The 16,847-nt window shown below is 42.9% G+C and overlaps 1 protein-coding gene across 7 annotated transcripts in view; it reads left to right on the top strand.

The window, feature by feature from the left end:
* KDM5B (lysine demethylase 5B) overlaps nucleotides 1-16,847 on the top strand; it is a 145,550-nt gene that overhangs the window by 82,072 nt on the left and 46,631 nt on the right. For all 7 annotated transcript variants that reach the window (XM_075909916.1, XM_075909915.1, XM_075909913.1 and 4 more), the window contains 6 exons: nucleotides 1,953-2,115; nucleotides 5,097-5,216; nucleotides 6,322-6,516; nucleotides 6,840-7,021; nucleotides 10,367-10,491; nucleotides 10,886-11,036. In XM_075909916.1, coding sequence (XP_075766031.1) covers nucleotides 1,953-2,115; nucleotides 5,097-5,216; nucleotides 6,322-6,516; nucleotides 6,840-7,021; nucleotides 10,367-10,491; nucleotides 10,886-11,036 — 936 coding nt within the window. The remainder of the gene's footprint in view (nucleotides 1-1,952; nucleotides 2,116-5,096; nucleotides 5,217-6,321; nucleotides 6,517-6,839; nucleotides 7,022-10,366; nucleotides 10,492-10,885; nucleotides 11,037-16,847) is intronic.

Genomic DNA, 16,847 nt, shown 5'->3' with positions numbered 1-16,847 from the left:
GCCCCTGAAAAAGCGGTGTGTGATGGGACATTTTGTATGATCCCAAAATGCCCCACACTTTTTTCTGAGGTCCGATGACATCTAGTGACAGACAGTGTTGCCAGGCACTGTGGGATATGTACTCACAGTGCATTGCTCCTGTTGTTGATGGGGAAGTTAAAGATGTGGACACAATCTGTCAACAGATTAAGCAAGTGTAAACACACTTTGACTTCTCTGTCTTGACATTAGTTTGCTCAGGAAAACCTGGCCTTGGGTCTTACCTACATAAAAATCAAACTTGTGTATCTTTCTTGACCAAACATGTAATCTTCAATAAACCCAAATTAATTGTTTCATTAACACTTTTTTCCAGAAAAACATGCTAACTGACATTTTCCACTTATCAGTTTCTTTGCTGAGGACTGATGTCAGTCTAATGGGCCTATAGTTACCCCAGATTATCCTCCTTGCACATTTTGAATATTGGAATGAGTACTAGTTCAATTCCCTGGAATTTTCCCCTGTTGTGCAAAATTTCTTAAAAATTAACATCAATGAGCCAGAGCTTTCATCATCAACTCTTAGGATTTTTGGGTGCAAGTCATTTGGGCCTGCCAACATTAAAAATGTTTGTCTCTAGTAGATGGCATATAGCATCTGTCTTCATTACTAATGGACTGGAAAATAATTCATCATCATCATGTAATATGAGTACATCATCTTGCTTCTTCCCAAATTCAGAGTATGAATACTTACTGAACTCTTGACCATGTTCTGCATCATTAATAACAATTTTATCATGGCTATCTAGTATAGGTCCTATATTCTTGCTAGGATTTCTTTTGTTCCTATAGGGCTTTTTATGAAAATTCTTCCAGGACTGGATTTTTCCTAATGGTAATTTTATATACATTAAAAATATACACAGCAGGGCAAAACTCGAATTAAGCTACACAACTTCAGCTACGTCAATTGCGTAACTGAAGTCAAAATAGCTTAATTTGGCTTTAGGTGCTATTTTCACAGCAGGAAGTCAAAGGAAGAACACTTTTTCTTCGACTTTCCTTTTTCCTTGTTAAATGAGGGTTACAGTAGTCGGAGTAAGAAGTCTTCCAGCTCAACATTATTTCAAAATAATGGCTTGCTGTGTAGACATGCTCTTTGTTATTTTGGAATAATAATGCTGCTGTGTAGAGACTAACAAAAAATATATATAGTATCATAAGCTTTCGTGGTTTTAGCTTAGGGTTTTAGCTCATACAATATATATTTTTGTTTTCTCTAAGGCGCCACAAGACTGCTCGTTGTTTTTACATGGCTACCGCTCTGAGACTTGATATCCTGCTATTTATTTTCTCCTTTTCTATTTGTTATAGATTGTTTCTATGGTGATTATGCCTCAGCTAGAGGCTGTCAGACCCCAGATGGAATTTGTTTCATTAGCAGTGATCTGAGCAAATTTGTGTTGAGCCAAGTGTCAATAAAAGTGGAATTCTACCATACATTTTTATAGGGAATTTCAGAATATTAATTTACACATTCTGAAATATAGCTAATTAAGAGTTAATTCTGAAGGAAGAGCCTGTATAATGTTAAGAGTTAGGGCAGGGCATTGAATTGAAGGCTTATCTATGTGTTGAGGTAATGCTTTCTCTGTGGGTGTGATTTCTAACGTGCATTAACGAGGTGTGTAGAAATTGGTGCGTGTAGACGCAAGTTCCCTAATATACTTGAAAAGTGTTGTTTTAAAACAATGCTGCCTTAAAGGTCTGTGTGGATGAATTAATGCACAGCATGTTAGTGAGCTGTAGAAATCACACTCCGAGAACATTGCCCCACCATCTAGAGAACTTTTAGTGTACTCCTGAATTGTGCTTATTAAATGTCTTATGTTGTTAAGAAGCAAGAGCCTGTAAATGTGAACTTACAACCTTGTATATATTTAGCTCTTTTTAAAAACTTACTTGCAGGGGGGAACCGAAAACATGGTATGGAGCTCCAGGATATGCAGCTGAGCAGCTGGAAGATGTAATGAAGAAGCTAGCTCCTGAGTTATTTGTGTCTCAACCTGATCTTTTGCATCAGCTTGTCACCATTATGAACCCAAATACGCTGATGGCTCACGGAGTGCCCGTATGTCTTTGGAGTCCTGTGTTCATTGTCATTTATTTCCTTTCTTTTTTGTTGGCTTCTTTTGCAAGGTTGACAGTTTAAACCATCTGTGTTAACACAGTAGTTTATGTATGCATTGTGCACTATACAAATAACGTATTAGACCAATTAAATGAGTTGGTATATTGTGTTGTTATGAAAGGATGGACAAATGTAGTCCTTGTTTTTTACAATTACTTAAGATGGTTATTTCACATGCCTTTCCCAGGCGACACCTGTCTCAGTGGATTTCCATTCTCCAGTGAACCCCTGTGGGGCTGGAACTCTAGTGCTGGATTGCCCTGCTGTGGGGGAACAGAAGCGCAAAGCCTCGTCACGGGCCGGGTCCAGGGAAGGTGGGGGCTGGATCTGGCACCACAGGGCTGGAGTACAAGGGGGTCCTGGCACCCTGAGTGTGTCTGTTTCTTTTTTGCTTGTTTTTGTTTTGTTTCTCCTGCAGGCAGGGGCCAGTGGGGTGTGGTGGTGGTGCTGCTGTTTGTTTCTCACTGGTGTGTGGCCCCTGAATAAGGTTTCTTTGGGCCCCTGGCCATAAAAAGGTTCCCCACCCCTGCTTTAGTTGGTCACTGGAGCTCTTGGCTGTCTCCTAAGCTTATTTCCTTTTTCATAGTGTTTGGAACACAACTTGCCAGCAGGGGAAGTGAGGAACCATGACTACTGTGTAGGTCTTCCCAGCAATGCTGATTACTTTGGCAGTGCCCATCTACATCCTTCCTCTCTCTAATTTCCTGTAATTCTGGGCCATTGTTTACCACTCACAATCCTCCTTCCCTTTCTGTCTTTGAAAGGGTGAACTTCCCATATACTTAACTGACTTTGAAAGGAGTTGACCTTGGATCCTAGTAGCATTATAGAGGGAATGAGGCAGATTAAGGTACCTAAAGCAGGGGTGGGGAATCTCGGGTTCAGGGGCTGGATCCAGCCCCTGGCTTGCCTAGATCCATCCCCTGAGGCCCAGGGCTGCCCCCCAGCATCAGGGAGCCAGCACTGATATTCCCAGTCCTGTGTCCTGAAGGAGTTGCACCCCCTCCCAATCGCACAGACCTCACATCACCACCCCACTCCTGCAACTCCTCCTGCCCAACTCTCCTACCCCTCTTCCTGCTCCCTATCATTCTCTGACCCACCAATCTTAACCCACTCCTGTTCCCTTCCTCCCGCCCAGACCCCACACTCCAAACACACTTCCTAATTGTTCTCTCCCACACACTGAACCCCTCCTCATTTTTGGCCCCACCCCAGAGCCTGGTGGGGGGGGGGGGGCACTAAATCTACTAGCCCAGGCCCCCCTCGCTTTGGTATGAAAGGGGAATGTGGGGAGTGGTTTTTTTTTTTTTTTTTTTTTTTTGCTTCTCAGTTGGTCACATCAGTGAGGGTTTTTTCCTTGTCACCTTTTTGTGTGGCCCCTGACTGATTTTTCTTTGGGTCAGTGGCTTCTGACCCGTAAAAGGTTCCCCAACCCCTGACCTAAAGAGTGATTTTTAGAGACTCAAACGTGTTAAGCCGTTGGGATTCTAGCTTGGGCTCATGGTTTCAGAAAAAAACAAATTATGGGTAGCTTTCAACTTTCTTCCTTTTCCCAGCTCCGCATTTTAAAACATTTCCATCTCTGTGTATATTTCAGCAGGTTGCATAATTTTTTAAACCTAATTTCTCTTAAAGCCTAGTGACTTTCATATGTCACTCATGAAATTAGACGTAAGCCTCTCATTTTAAATATTCTCTAAATTGCAATGATATCTGAAGTCAAATGCAGAGTCCACAGAAATGTGTGGAATATGTGGGTTTATCTTTGCCTGATTGAAGACAATCAGTGAGGTCGCTTAAGTTGACAGTTGTAAATTTCCTATTTAAAGGCTAGACTGTGACTTAGTGCTTAGGACTGCATTGGTTGGAGAGGCTTTTTAGGCGAACTCTGCTCTTTGGCCACATTGAACCCACTTACAGCTGAGTCCATGGTTGGGTAGACCAGCAGAGAGAGAGAGACTCCCAGTACCCTTCTCCAAGCCAGTTGATTGGATAGGGTTCATAGGCTACCCACCAGGACTGGCTGAACACATGGCAGAGAGCATTTGCTGTACTGAGTCAGTGTAGCAATACTTCCCTCTGTGCTATGTAAATTCAGTCTTACTTGCTCTTCCTGTAGAAGCCCATCTTCAAACTGCCCTTTACTAAGAGATGAAAGAAAACTTGATGTAGCCCTAAATGACTCTCGGGTTTGCCACCTTTAAAAAAAGGTGTATATTCAGAGCCAAACAAAATACCCATCAGCCACTAAGAACTGGACCATTTGTTTATTCTTTTAAAACTAAAGCTGCTGTGTCTTATTTTTTTTAAGAGCTCTTACAATTTTAGAGAAATACCTGCCATCTTATGGTACATATAGTGGCTGAGCGGTAAGTCCATTTGCCAATAAGGTTGAGTAACACTCTGCACTAGAAATTGTATTGCCAATTGTTTTGTCAGTGTTTTCCAACCTAACTGTTTTTACAGGGAGTTCACCTGCAGTCTGTTGAAGTGCAAGGGTAGTACCTGTGCTTTCAGAACAGTGCTCTAGAAATAACTTAAAACATATTAAACTTAAAAACAAAAATTGGTCTGGTAGCACTTTATAGACTAACAAAACCTATATATGGTATCATGAGCTTTTGTGGGCACAGCCCACTTCTTCAGATGACCGGAAGCTCATGATGCCATCTACATGTTTTGTTAGTCTGCATAGTGCTACCACACCAGTTTTTGTTTTTTAGGTTTATCCTTTACAGACTATCTCAGCTATCCCCTGGAGCTTTAAAACATATTGTAACTGTTTGAGATTTGTTGTTAATTGAATGGCCTAGTCAGCACCTACATCCCTTGGTGGCTTTGAAAATGTCAACCTCTACATCTGTGGAGTTCCCATCCATTGTTAGAAATTAGCTTGGTTTGTCTCTTGTTTTTATTAGGTTTACCGAACCAACCAGTGTGCTGGAGAATTTGTGATTACATTTCCAAGAGCCTATCACAGTGGCTTTAACCAAGGTTTCAATTTTGCTGAAGCTGTGAACTTCTGTACAGTTGATTGGGTATGTTTTAAGGATATGCATGAATTTTTAGTAAATGTATATGCTTATTAAATAATGTGGTGGTAATTGTATTGTGCATGCACATTCTCCTTTGAATAAACTGAATGTGAGGCATAAAGAAGAATTTTTCTAGTGCATAATGGCTCAGGAGAATGCCATGTGGATAATGGTGCTTTGTGCAATACTTCTAAGTAGTTAATGAAAACACTTTAGATGTACATATCTTAGGGTATGTCTACACTAGCTCGTTAGTTTGAGCTAGGTAGGCAAATGAGGGCAACCGGGGTTGCAAATGAAGCCTGGGATTAAAATATCCCGGGATTCATTTGCATGTTCCCGGGCGCTGCCATTTTTAAATCTCCCTTGGTCTGAAGTCCGTGCCCGCGGCTACACGCGGCACGGAGTAGGTAGTTCAAATTAGGATCTCTAATTCGAACTACCGGGACATGATAGCAGATTTCAGATATCTAAAAAGGGTGTCATAAGGAGGAGGGAGAAAACTTGTTCATCTTGGCCTCTGGAGATAGAACAAGAAGCAATGAGCTTAAACTGCAGCAAGGGAGGTTTAGGTTGGACATTAGGAAAAAGTTCCTAACTGTCAGGGTGGTCAAACACTGGAATAAATTGCCCAGGGAGGTTGTGGAATCTCCATCTCTGGAGATATTGAAGAGTAGGTTAGATAAATGTCTATCAGGGATGGTCTAGACAGTATTTGGTCCTGCCATGAGGGCAGGGGACTGGACTCGATGACCTCTTGAGGTCCCGTCCAGTCCTAGTATTCTATGATTCTATGAGTCTATGAATTTCTTAATCGGGCCCTGAGTGTAACAGATTTCAAAGTCCAAATGTAGTATTCAGTATCCTAAGTTACAGGAACTCACTCATGGTTTTGTTTACTCTTTAACATGCGATGTATTTTTTTTATTAAAATGAATGCATGTTGTTCCTAGAATGTGCTGTTGTTGGCTTTCATGTGGTTGGATAGATAGTAATTAGTTAACAGCACAGACGGTCTGTGCTCCACACTTATGCCTCTAAGGATTTCAGAACTTTTGTTTTTTAAATCTTGCTGTCACTCCTCACCCTCCACTTCTTCTCCCTACAGCTTCCTTTGGGTCGCCAGTGTGTGGAACATTATCGCCTGTTAAACCGGTACTGTGTGTTTTCTCATGATGAGATGATATGTAAAATGGCTTCCAAAGCAGATGTCCTTGATGTTGTGGTAGCTTCTACTGTCCAGAAAGACATGGCTCTCATGCTTGATGATGAAAAGGCTTTACGAGAAGCTGTGCTTAAACTGGTGAGTTTTAGAGAGTGAAATTATTCTAACTGGAGTAACTGAAAGTCATGATTTGAAGTTTACCCATGGTGTTTTGTCCTAACATTTTGATTTCAGTGGGATTATTTGAGGGAAGAACTACATGATATGAATTGGCTATTAGACTCTGGCCCTTAAAAAACCTACTAATGTCTTTTTAAAATTTGTAGAAAAGTCCTCATTAACCAAAATGTGTTTATTTTACTATGTCCAATATCTTAATGCAAACTCATGTCTTTTTTCAACTTCTGAACTAATCTGTTCTCTGTTATACTGTGAAATAACTTGAGTGGATTCTGTTGTAGGGAGTGACTGATTCCAAGAAGATCTCTTTTGAAATGTTGCCAGATGATGAGCGCCAGTGCATAAAGTGTAAAACCACATGCTTCATGTCAGCTGTCTATTGCTCATGTAAACCTGGCTTACTGGTATGCCTCTATCATGTAGAAGATCTCTGCTCCTGTCCGACCTATAAATATACATTGGGGTATGTTTTGGCTAGAAAAAAGTATTATTGGGGGGTGTATGGGGACTAGAATGTGCTTTTTTTCAGTTTATTTTTTTGCATAATCTGCTGTGGACCAGGTCAGTTTTCTGCTTTGCTAATGATGCCATTTATTCCTTCCTGCCCCCCTCCCCTGCCATATTCAAGCTCATGTCCATAGTGCCCCAAGAGTCCTTTTGGGGAGAGAGTGTAATGCTGTTCACTTTTCTTTTTCAAATAAGTGCAGAGCAGAGCGAAAGAATGACTACTTGTGTCTTGCTCGCAGCATTCCTGTTAATGTATCCCAGAATCATGTTTACTTTTTTTGCAACAGTGTCACAATTCACTCTTATTTAGCTTGTGATCCACTATGATCCCTAGATCCCTTTCTTCAGTACTCCTTACTAGGGATGTAATAATATAGTCGACTGATTAACCGATAAACAAAGGCTTATAGGTTAATGCTATAGACTACACGCATTTCCCTCCCTCTCCCACAACCAGTAAATTTATCATCAGGCTGGCCAGCAACCCGGCTCAGTTCTGGTTCACGCTGGGTGTGGAACCTACACCCGCTGTGACTGCATTTAAAGTGTCTTAGGAACTAGGCAGGCGGGCAGGCAGCCTAGCTCAGTTCTGGTTCATGCCAGGTCTGGGAGCTCAGACCCCACCCCCACGCAGTCTGGGGCTGCTGCCACTGTGCACTGCTGCCTCTTTATCAGAGGCAGCAGCACAGGGAAACAAGCAGCTGGTCTGTAAGAGGAGCGGGTTTTTAAACTGGCTCCCCTCGTGAACTAACTCCTGTCGGGCACGCCGTGCTGCTGCTGGCCCCACCCCCAGGGACTATAGAATAGTTGACTGATAAGAATTCATGAGGTTACTTGACTATTCACTTAACTGATATTTAACAGCCCTAGTCCTTCCTAGACAGTCACTTCCCATTCTGTATGTGTCAGGTGCATTTCTCTTTTATGATTTTCCAGTGTGAGTTCATTTGAGAGTGTAGTAAGTGGTTTCATACACATGTGCTAACTCTTTATGCTAAATAATCTGTTCTAACTTGCATTTATCTGTGATACTTGTGCTACCTTTTCCAGACCTGAGGAAGAGCTCTGTCTGGAAAGCTTGTCTCTCCCACCAACTGAAATTGGTCCATTAAAAATATAACCTCACCCATCTTGTCTCTTTAATATCCTAGGACCGACAAGGCTACAAGTACATGTTTACAGCTAAACTGCATGTAACAGCTAAAAGAAATTAGTGTACTCATTTTTTATTTATACTAAAAATTTCATCTTGCTATAGTAATTCTAGTCTTTGCCGAGTAACTGAGTAATCAGATTGGTTTCCTGAGTTGTCCTTCCTCACCCTTTGCTTCTCTCAGCTGTCTTGTTTTCTTCTAATTGGTATATGTTCATTTGGATTGAGAGCGTCAGAGTAGGAATCTTGTCTAGACTTGTCAGGTGCTTGTGGGCACTGAACAATATCATGAATAACAGTAAGTGCAACTTCGATAGATTAAAAAGTCTTAGACGGATCTATGTTAGATCTATTTTATGTAACTATAAAATTGACGAGCAGTCCTGTGCCATCTTAGAGACTAGCAAATGTATTACGTCATGGGCTTTTGTGGGTAAAACCCACTTATTCAGATGAGTGGAGTGGAAATTACAGAATCCAGGGTATATATAAGAGCAAAAGCAGATACCTGTCAATTGTAGGACCAATGTTAATGAAGCTAAGTCTGGCTGTGTTTCATTCATAGCATGAGAGAAATTGCCTTTGTAGTGCATTAACCAGTTAAGACCTTTTGTAGGAGAGAGGCTATTTTTAAATTCATCGTCTAATGTCCAGGGAGTTTTTCTGTTGTTATCCTTGTTGGGCCTGTCTTGCAGTAGGTGATTTCTCGGTACTCATCTGGTCTGTCAATCTGTTTTCTTATTTCTCCAGGTGGATATTTAAGTTTTAAGAATGTTTGATAAAGAACTTATGGATGTTTTATTTCTGGGTGGGTTTGGAGGAAATCCGTTTGTATCGTAGGGCTTGGCTGTGGACACTGGGTCGTGTAATGTGTCCTGGATCGAAGCTAGAGGCATGTAGGTAAGAACAGCAATGAGTAGGTTTCTGATATAGGGGGGTGTTTGTTATCATCATTTATTTATACTGACGTGTCCAGGAAGTGGATCTCTTGTGTGTACTGGTCTAGATTGAGATTGATAGTGGAGTAGAAATGGTGAAGTCCCCATTTCCATGGGTCAATATGATGAAGATCTTATCAGTGTAGTGTAAGTAGAAGAAGCCATGGAATGGGCACTGAGGAAACGTTCTAGGTCATCCATAAAAATGTTGGCATATTGTGGGGCCAGAAGTCACATATTTCAAGACATGCCCAACAAGGAAAATAACAGAACACCACTGTTATCACCTAGAGCCTCATCTTAAACCCCATCATTGACAGTCTGCTACCTGTCCTGGAAAACAATCCCTCGCTCTCACAGACGAGGTCTCGCCTACCTGAAGCAAATACTTACTAACAGACACACACCACACCATAGATACATTTTCCCAGGAAATTACCCCTGCAACAAACCCCGTTGCCAACTCTGTCCACATATGCATACAAGTGACACCATCAGAGGACCTAATCACATAAGCCACAACATCAGAGGCTCATCCACCTGCACATCCACTAATGTGATATGCCATCAAGTGCCAGCAATGCCCCTCTGCCATGTATATTGGCCAGACTGGACAGTCTCTGGGCCAAAGAATAAATGGACACAAATCAGACATTGGGTTTGTAACACACACAAACCTGTAGGGGAACATTTTAACCTCCCTGAACATTCAATGATGGATTTAAAAGTAACCAGCCTTCTACAAAAGAATTTTATCGCCCGATTATAGAGGGAGACATCTGAACTAGAGTTCATTTACAAGTTCAAAATGATCAACTTAGGCTTGAATAATGATCTTAACTAGTTAATGCACTACAAAGGCAATTTCCTGCCTTTGATATTCGCATTTCCTCATCACGTGCTATGAATGAGACACATCCAGCCTGACTTAATTAGCTCCATTAACACTGGTTTTAAAATTGACTGGTAACTTATTTTGTTGTTATATAAATCCTGGATTCTGTAATTTCCACTCCAACTCATCTGATGAAGTAGATTTTACCCACATAAGCTCATGACCTAATAAATTTATTAGTCTCTAAGGTGAGACATAACTGCTCATAGTTTTTTGATAGATAAAGCAATAATAGCTCACGGATACTAGACAATCTTATTTTGATGTTTATTCGTGCCTTACTCTAAAGGGTTTTGAATTCTGTCCCCCTTCCAGGTATCGATATAAACTAGATGATCTCTATCCAATGATGAATGCATTGAAGTTTCGTGCAGAATCCTATAATGAATGGGCTTCTAAAGTAAACGAAGCTTTGGAGGCAAAAATTAACAATAAAAGAAGTACGTATTTTCCTTATTGTCTATTTGCTGCAGATGCAAAATATTGTCAGATTTCCAGTATATTTTGTGTCCCTCTAACATCTGAAACTCAACAACTTTGTCTTTGAAGCTTGTTCATGAATCATAGAGACATATTTGTATATTTATAAATTTTTCCATGACTCCCATGTCACAACTGAGTCCTCAAAGAGAAGCTAGCTTGTCAGAGGTTGTATTATATCCGTTTGGCAGGTAGGGAATGTTGTATGTCTGAGAGCAATTTTTAAAAAATTCTGTACCAACTTCATGGGCTTTTTATTAGAAATCGTTCCATGTAATTATTGCATTGCAATATTCTTTACTACATAAAATCAATCATAAAAAACTAATTAAAGAACACTTTCTCTTGTAAAAGGCCTCATCAGTTTTAAGGCTTTGATAGAAGAATCAGAAATGAAAAAATTTCCAGATAACGATCTACTGCGACACCTCCGATTAGTTACTCAAGATGCAGACAAATGTGCGTCAGTTGCACAGCAACTTCTTAATGGCAAAAGGCAAACAAGGTATGTGTTGCACTTATTTCAAATTATTGAGGGGAAAATTTGGAAAAGGCACTTGTTTTCTTTTGGATTTCCGAATTATAGCAATTCCTTTGGTTTCCTAAGAAGATGATCTATTTTTGGGGTCTGTTATTTCCATGCTTGTGATCTATCAAATACCCTGCACTTTTTAGTTTCTAAAGGCCACCTGTTCCAATTTGAGACATCATTAAGTAAGATGTTATATAAAATAGTACTCTCCTTTCTGTTTTGGGTAATCCATTGGACTTAAAGTGTTTTTTATTTTCCTGAGAAGAAAGTTGTTTAATCTTTGTGTAGTTTCCCTATGAGTGCTGTATGATAGGTGTGCCTACATCCCTGCACTGCTGCTCTGATACCTTTGGTATCTTTGTCTGTTGGGTCTGCAAATACAGGGATTCTTTATGCTGTGCCTTGAAATTTGTGCTTGCACGTGAGCTAACTGTTGTTTTCTTCTCAACCACCATTGGTTACAGACTTTAGCTGACCTTTAGTGGATCATTAATTCTTTTTCATTTCTTAAATTGTAGCTTCTTTGGAAACTTTTTAGCTTTCTTCTGTTTATTTGGCCACTGCCTAAGAGAGAATGAAAATGGAAAAACATTGATTTTTCTCGTGTTGACCCCAAGTGGGGGAGCCCTCTGGACAAGGGTATGCCTAGCTCTCTAAGCTTCCAGAAGTGTCGCACTTGCAATGAGGCGACCCCACTTACGGAAAAGTACTCTGAGTGCATCTGCTGCTTTGATGCACGTTTCCTCTGCAAACAGCACTGACTAAGATTCTGCAAGGTCAGAGAGCTCTGTCAGAAAGTAATCTCTCCGGACACAGCTATCTGACTCCAGTCCACTAGTGGGCCTTAATTTTGCTCTCAACCTTGAACTTTGAAAGACTATGGTCAGAGAAACAGTCTGGAGACTCCTCTGATAAATTGAAGAATAGAGCAGGAGGTCTCTTCAGTGAGTCCAGGGATAATTGAAAGCAATAACCATCTTGCTTGGGATCCCTGGCACCATGAACACTGAGGTCTATATCTGGTACTACTGTTAGTAGTACCAGACACTTTGGGCACAGGCACTAAATCTTCGTTATTGAGAGATCAGGGCAAATGTTCTAAGCTACTCCCAGTATGAGAGTCGACATCAGTACCACCAGCAATTGGCATATCTAACACTGGAGAGACTGGAACGGGCGAAGTCCATGTGTTGGCCAGTACCACCTCCAGTGCTTGGATTCTTGGTACTGGAGCAATTCCATCCAAGCTGTGACCTAGATGTGTTATGGGTACCTGATTCTCTGTCTCTTGGCACTGACAGTGCTAAGCAAGAACCAGCCATGAGGTATTTCCCAACAATTGTACCATTCCCTTCCACTGTCAAGTGAACCAGCACAAGTTTCACAATGTTCCTCCCAAGCTCCATATGGACCCACTACCTAATTTTCCTTTAAGCTGCGTGGCCACACAGGTGCCTTTTAAGTGTTGCACAGGCACTCAGAGCTGTGGCAGGAAGAGATGCCTCTTTCCCAGTGTTCGACTGGCTGAGGCCATTGGAGAGGCACCCCTCCCCCAGCCCAGCCAGAGGAGAGGCACCTATCTCGTAGCCCCAGACTTGCTGTGGCAGGAAAAGATGCCTTCTCTCCATCCCATCCCCCAAGTTCTGGTGCTGATGTAGGAAGAGAGAGCTGTGGGGGAGTCCTCTCTCCCTGGTATAGCCCTGGAACAACCTGCACCCCAAACACCCGTTGCACTTCAAACCCCTGCCCCATCCTTGACCTCCACTCCTCACTCTATCAGAGGGGTAGCCGTGTTAGTCTGAATCTGCAAAAGCGACGAGGAGTCCTGTGGCACCTTATAGACTAACTGAAGTGTAGGAGCATAAGCTTTCGTGGGCAAAGACCCACTTCGTCAGATGCATCTGCCACAGGACTCCTCGTCACTCCTCACTCTGAACCCGAGCCCCACATGCCACATGAATTGTGATATGTGCACTAATACAGAGGTGATATGTCACACATCCCCTCCATATTGGCGCACATAACAAAATGCATTCTACAGATGCGTGGCAAAAATTAGAGGGAACGGTGCCCATTACCACCATCTTGATACAACCAATTTTGGATACCTCCATGAGGTCCTATATCATCACAGTGCATTTACAGCCTACCTCAAGGAAACTATGCATCTTCCAGGAAGACTGTAGGTGTCTAGGTGCCCCTGCACTTACAAATGGAACATTTTAGCAGCAGTACCCTCCCTCCCCCCGGAGTGCGGGTGCACACACATGGCAATGCCTGTGACGCAGCAAGTGTGCTGATGCATGAGCGCCATCAACCGTCCCCTCAGTTCCTATTCCTCCGCTCCCAGCTTGGTTAGAACACAGCAGTGCTCCATGTTTGAATTAGAGAAGTGTTAGTTCTTAGCAGTAAAATTTAAGTAATCTATTCACGGTTTTCCCCCCACCCCCATTAGTGTTAGCTTAAAAATGAAAAAGAGGTTCTTTCTCTCTAGTTATTCTAGTGTTAGAAACATAGAATCACAAAGCTAGGAGACCTTAGGAGGTCATCAAGTTCAGCCCCCTACCCAAAGCAAGACCGATCCCAACTAAATCAATTGAGCCAGGGCTTTGTCAAGCCAAGACTTAAAAACCTCTAGGGATGGAGATTCCACCACCTCCCTAGGGAATCCATCCCAGTGCTTCATCACCCTCCCAGTAAAATAGTTTTTCCTAATATCCAACCTAGACCTCCCCCACTGTAACTTGAGACCATTGCTCCTTTTTCTGCTATCTGTCACTACTGAGAACAGCCTCTCTCCATCCTCTTTGGAATCTCCCTTCAGGAAGTTGAACGCTGCTATCAAATTCCCTGAAAGCACTTCAAACTGTGCACCAATTGAGGAAAAGTGCCTCTCTGTGCCAGCCTCAGTAAACCCGGTAATGCTGACCCTAATGACAGCTACACCGGTACCTGAGCCACTCACGATGGCACCCAGTGAAGGGATAGAGCACTCTCTGAACGCTGGCCCCTGTCCTCAACAGTTAGGGGCTACAGCTTTCCCTCTCACCTCTGAGGTAAATATGGGTTCTTCTCAGTTAGCGCAGAACTCCATGTCACAAACTCCTCTTGTCATCTACGAGGAGAGTAAAGGCTTGTGCATCAATTCAACCCTTTACTCTCCTATGTTGAGTGAACATAGATATATTCAGTCACTTCTCTCTGATGACTCAGATCCTCAATCCACCCTCTCACAAGAAGAGAAGGAGGAATGTGAAGTGTTCTCACCGGAGCGCCCCTTCCCCCAACCTCAAGGGGCACTGGGGACGCACAGTTACATGCCATCAGACCTCCTCAGAGCGCATATGGCCCTGTGGGCTCATATGTTTGGATGGCCCCTCCAGTGGCATACCCCCCACAGTGGCAAATGTGGAACCATCATCCACATCAGTGCAAAAAGAGATTGTGTAAAACTAAACACATACAGAAGCCACTCCTGCGCTTCATTGAATCTCCTCACAGAGACATGAGGAGTGATAATGACAGCCAATACTCTCCCAGATGGGCCACAGGGTCTCTGGCTCACAGGTCATCATTAGCAGACATGGGAGAAGCGATGCTACCTCCCACTGGGATTACTTCAGAAGACGTAACCTCTTTCCAAGATTTATTTAAACTTGTAGCGCAAGACCTCGACATACCAGTGGAAGAGGTATAAGATGCTCCTCACAACCTCACTAACATCCTACAGTCCAGCTCATTTTCAAAAATTGCTCTCCTATCAATCCAGCCATTCTCCAACCTGCAAAAAATTTATGGCAAACACCTGCCTCAATTCCCCTTACTAGTAGAAAGGTGGATTGAAAATACTTTGTGCCACCCAAAGACTCAGAGTTTCTCTTCACACATCCCGCCCCTAACTCTCTGGTGGTGGACGCTGCACAACAGAGAAACAAGCAACAAAATCGCTCAACCCCATCCGCTAAGGAGAACAAAAGGCTTAGATGCCTTTGGCAAGAGAGTGTATGCGTCTGCTACAATCCAACTGAGGGTGGTAAACTATTCAGCCCTTCTCAGTAAATGTGACTACAACAATTATATACAAATGAATTCATTTATTGATGATTTGCCAGACAGTAAAAAAGGGCACTTTTAGGCCATTGTCTCTGAGGGCCAGGCAATTTCGTGGACAGCGTTCCAGGCGGCTCTTGATGCAGCATACACAGCCAGTAGAGCATTGGCTACAGCGGTTACTATGCACAGAGCTGCTTGGTACAACTCCTCGGCCTTCCTGAGGCCAATTCAGACAGCTGTAGAAGATCTGCCTTTTGAGGATAACAGTCTCTTCTCCTCAAAGACCAATGAGCTTCTTCAGGCCATGAAAGACTCCAGGGCCATCCATCGATCTTTGGGTATTCAGGCCCCTACAACGAGATCCAGACAATATAGGTATCAGCCGTACCACAGGCCAAGATACCAGCAGCCCCCCTTCCAGTACCACAGACAGGAACAACACCCTTAACAACAGCGGGGTTGGAACAGGCAGGAGAGGAGATGGTCTCAATCCAATATCCCCAACCTCCAGGGACAATCCAATAAGCATATTTGAGAATATAGTTAAGAGATCGAAAACCAGATCGCCATTTCTAGCAAATCAAAACCCTCTTCTAGTTTCATTTACTCCCCTTCCTCCACTAATTGTAATTTATTACCTCAGATAAATGGATACTTCAAACTATCTCCCAGGGATACACCATCCCCTTTCTTCCCCCTCACCCTCCAGCCCCGTCCCTCTTTAGGGACCCATCTCATGAGATCATCATACGACAAGAGATAGGTCACCTGTTACATATAGGAGCCATAGAACCTGTCCTATCTCAATTCCACAGAACAGGGTTCTATTCTCACTATTTTCTAATCCTAAAGAGGTCTGGTGGGTGGAGACCTATCCTGGACCTCAGATACCAAAATAGCTTCATAAAGAAACAACGGTTTAAGATGGTTACTCTAAATACAATCATCCCAGCTCTGGAGCTGGGTGATTGGTTTTCCTCTCTTGACTCGTAAGATGCCTCTTTTCATGTTTCTGTCACACCTTCTCATAGATGTTTTCTCCGTTTTACTTTAGGTGCACACCATTTTCAGTACACAATCCTGCCCTTTGAACTCTCTATAGCTCTGAGAGTTTTCTCCAAGATCCTAGTGGCAGTCACTGCCCACCTAAGGAGACAAAGGATTACTATATATCCCTACCTGGACGACTGCCTAGTAAAAGCAAGGTCCAGACGGGAGTGCCACCAGCATACTCACATGGTGCTAGACTGCTTCCACTCTTTAGAGCTCATAGTGAACCACCCCAAATCGATGTTTTCTCCCTCACAGACCATCCAGTTTATTGGGGCACACTTCAATTCTGTTACAGCCAGAGCTTCCCTCCCTCCCGACAGCGCTTCGCACATTGGGCACTTGGCATTATCCCTCCAGGACGTGCCTATAGTCACCGCTTTTGACTGCCTCCGATTGTTAGGCCATATGGCTTCCTGCAACCCTGTGGTTCCCAATGCGAGGCTATTTATGAGGTGTCTCCAAGGCTGGCTCCTAATGCAGCACAGACCAAACATTCATTCACTGACAAAGAGGCTAACTATGCCCTCATCAGTCAAAGCATCACTGAAATGGTGGACAGAGGTATCCAATCTAACTACAGGCACACCCTTCCAATCCATGGAGCCCTCAGTGATCATCACCACGGTCACCTCGCTCACAGGCTGGGGCGCTCACATAGAAGGGAGAACAGTTCAAGGA

This window comes from Pelodiscus sinensis, chromosome 27 (assembly GCF_049634645.1).
Source record: "Pelodiscus sinensis isolate JC-2024 chromosome 27, ASM4963464v1, whole genome shotgun sequence".
Taxonomy (NCBI): Eukaryota; Metazoa; Chordata; order Testudines; family Trionychidae; genus Pelodiscus; species Pelodiscus sinensis.
This window is presented reverse-complemented; position numbering and strand designations above follow the sequence as displayed.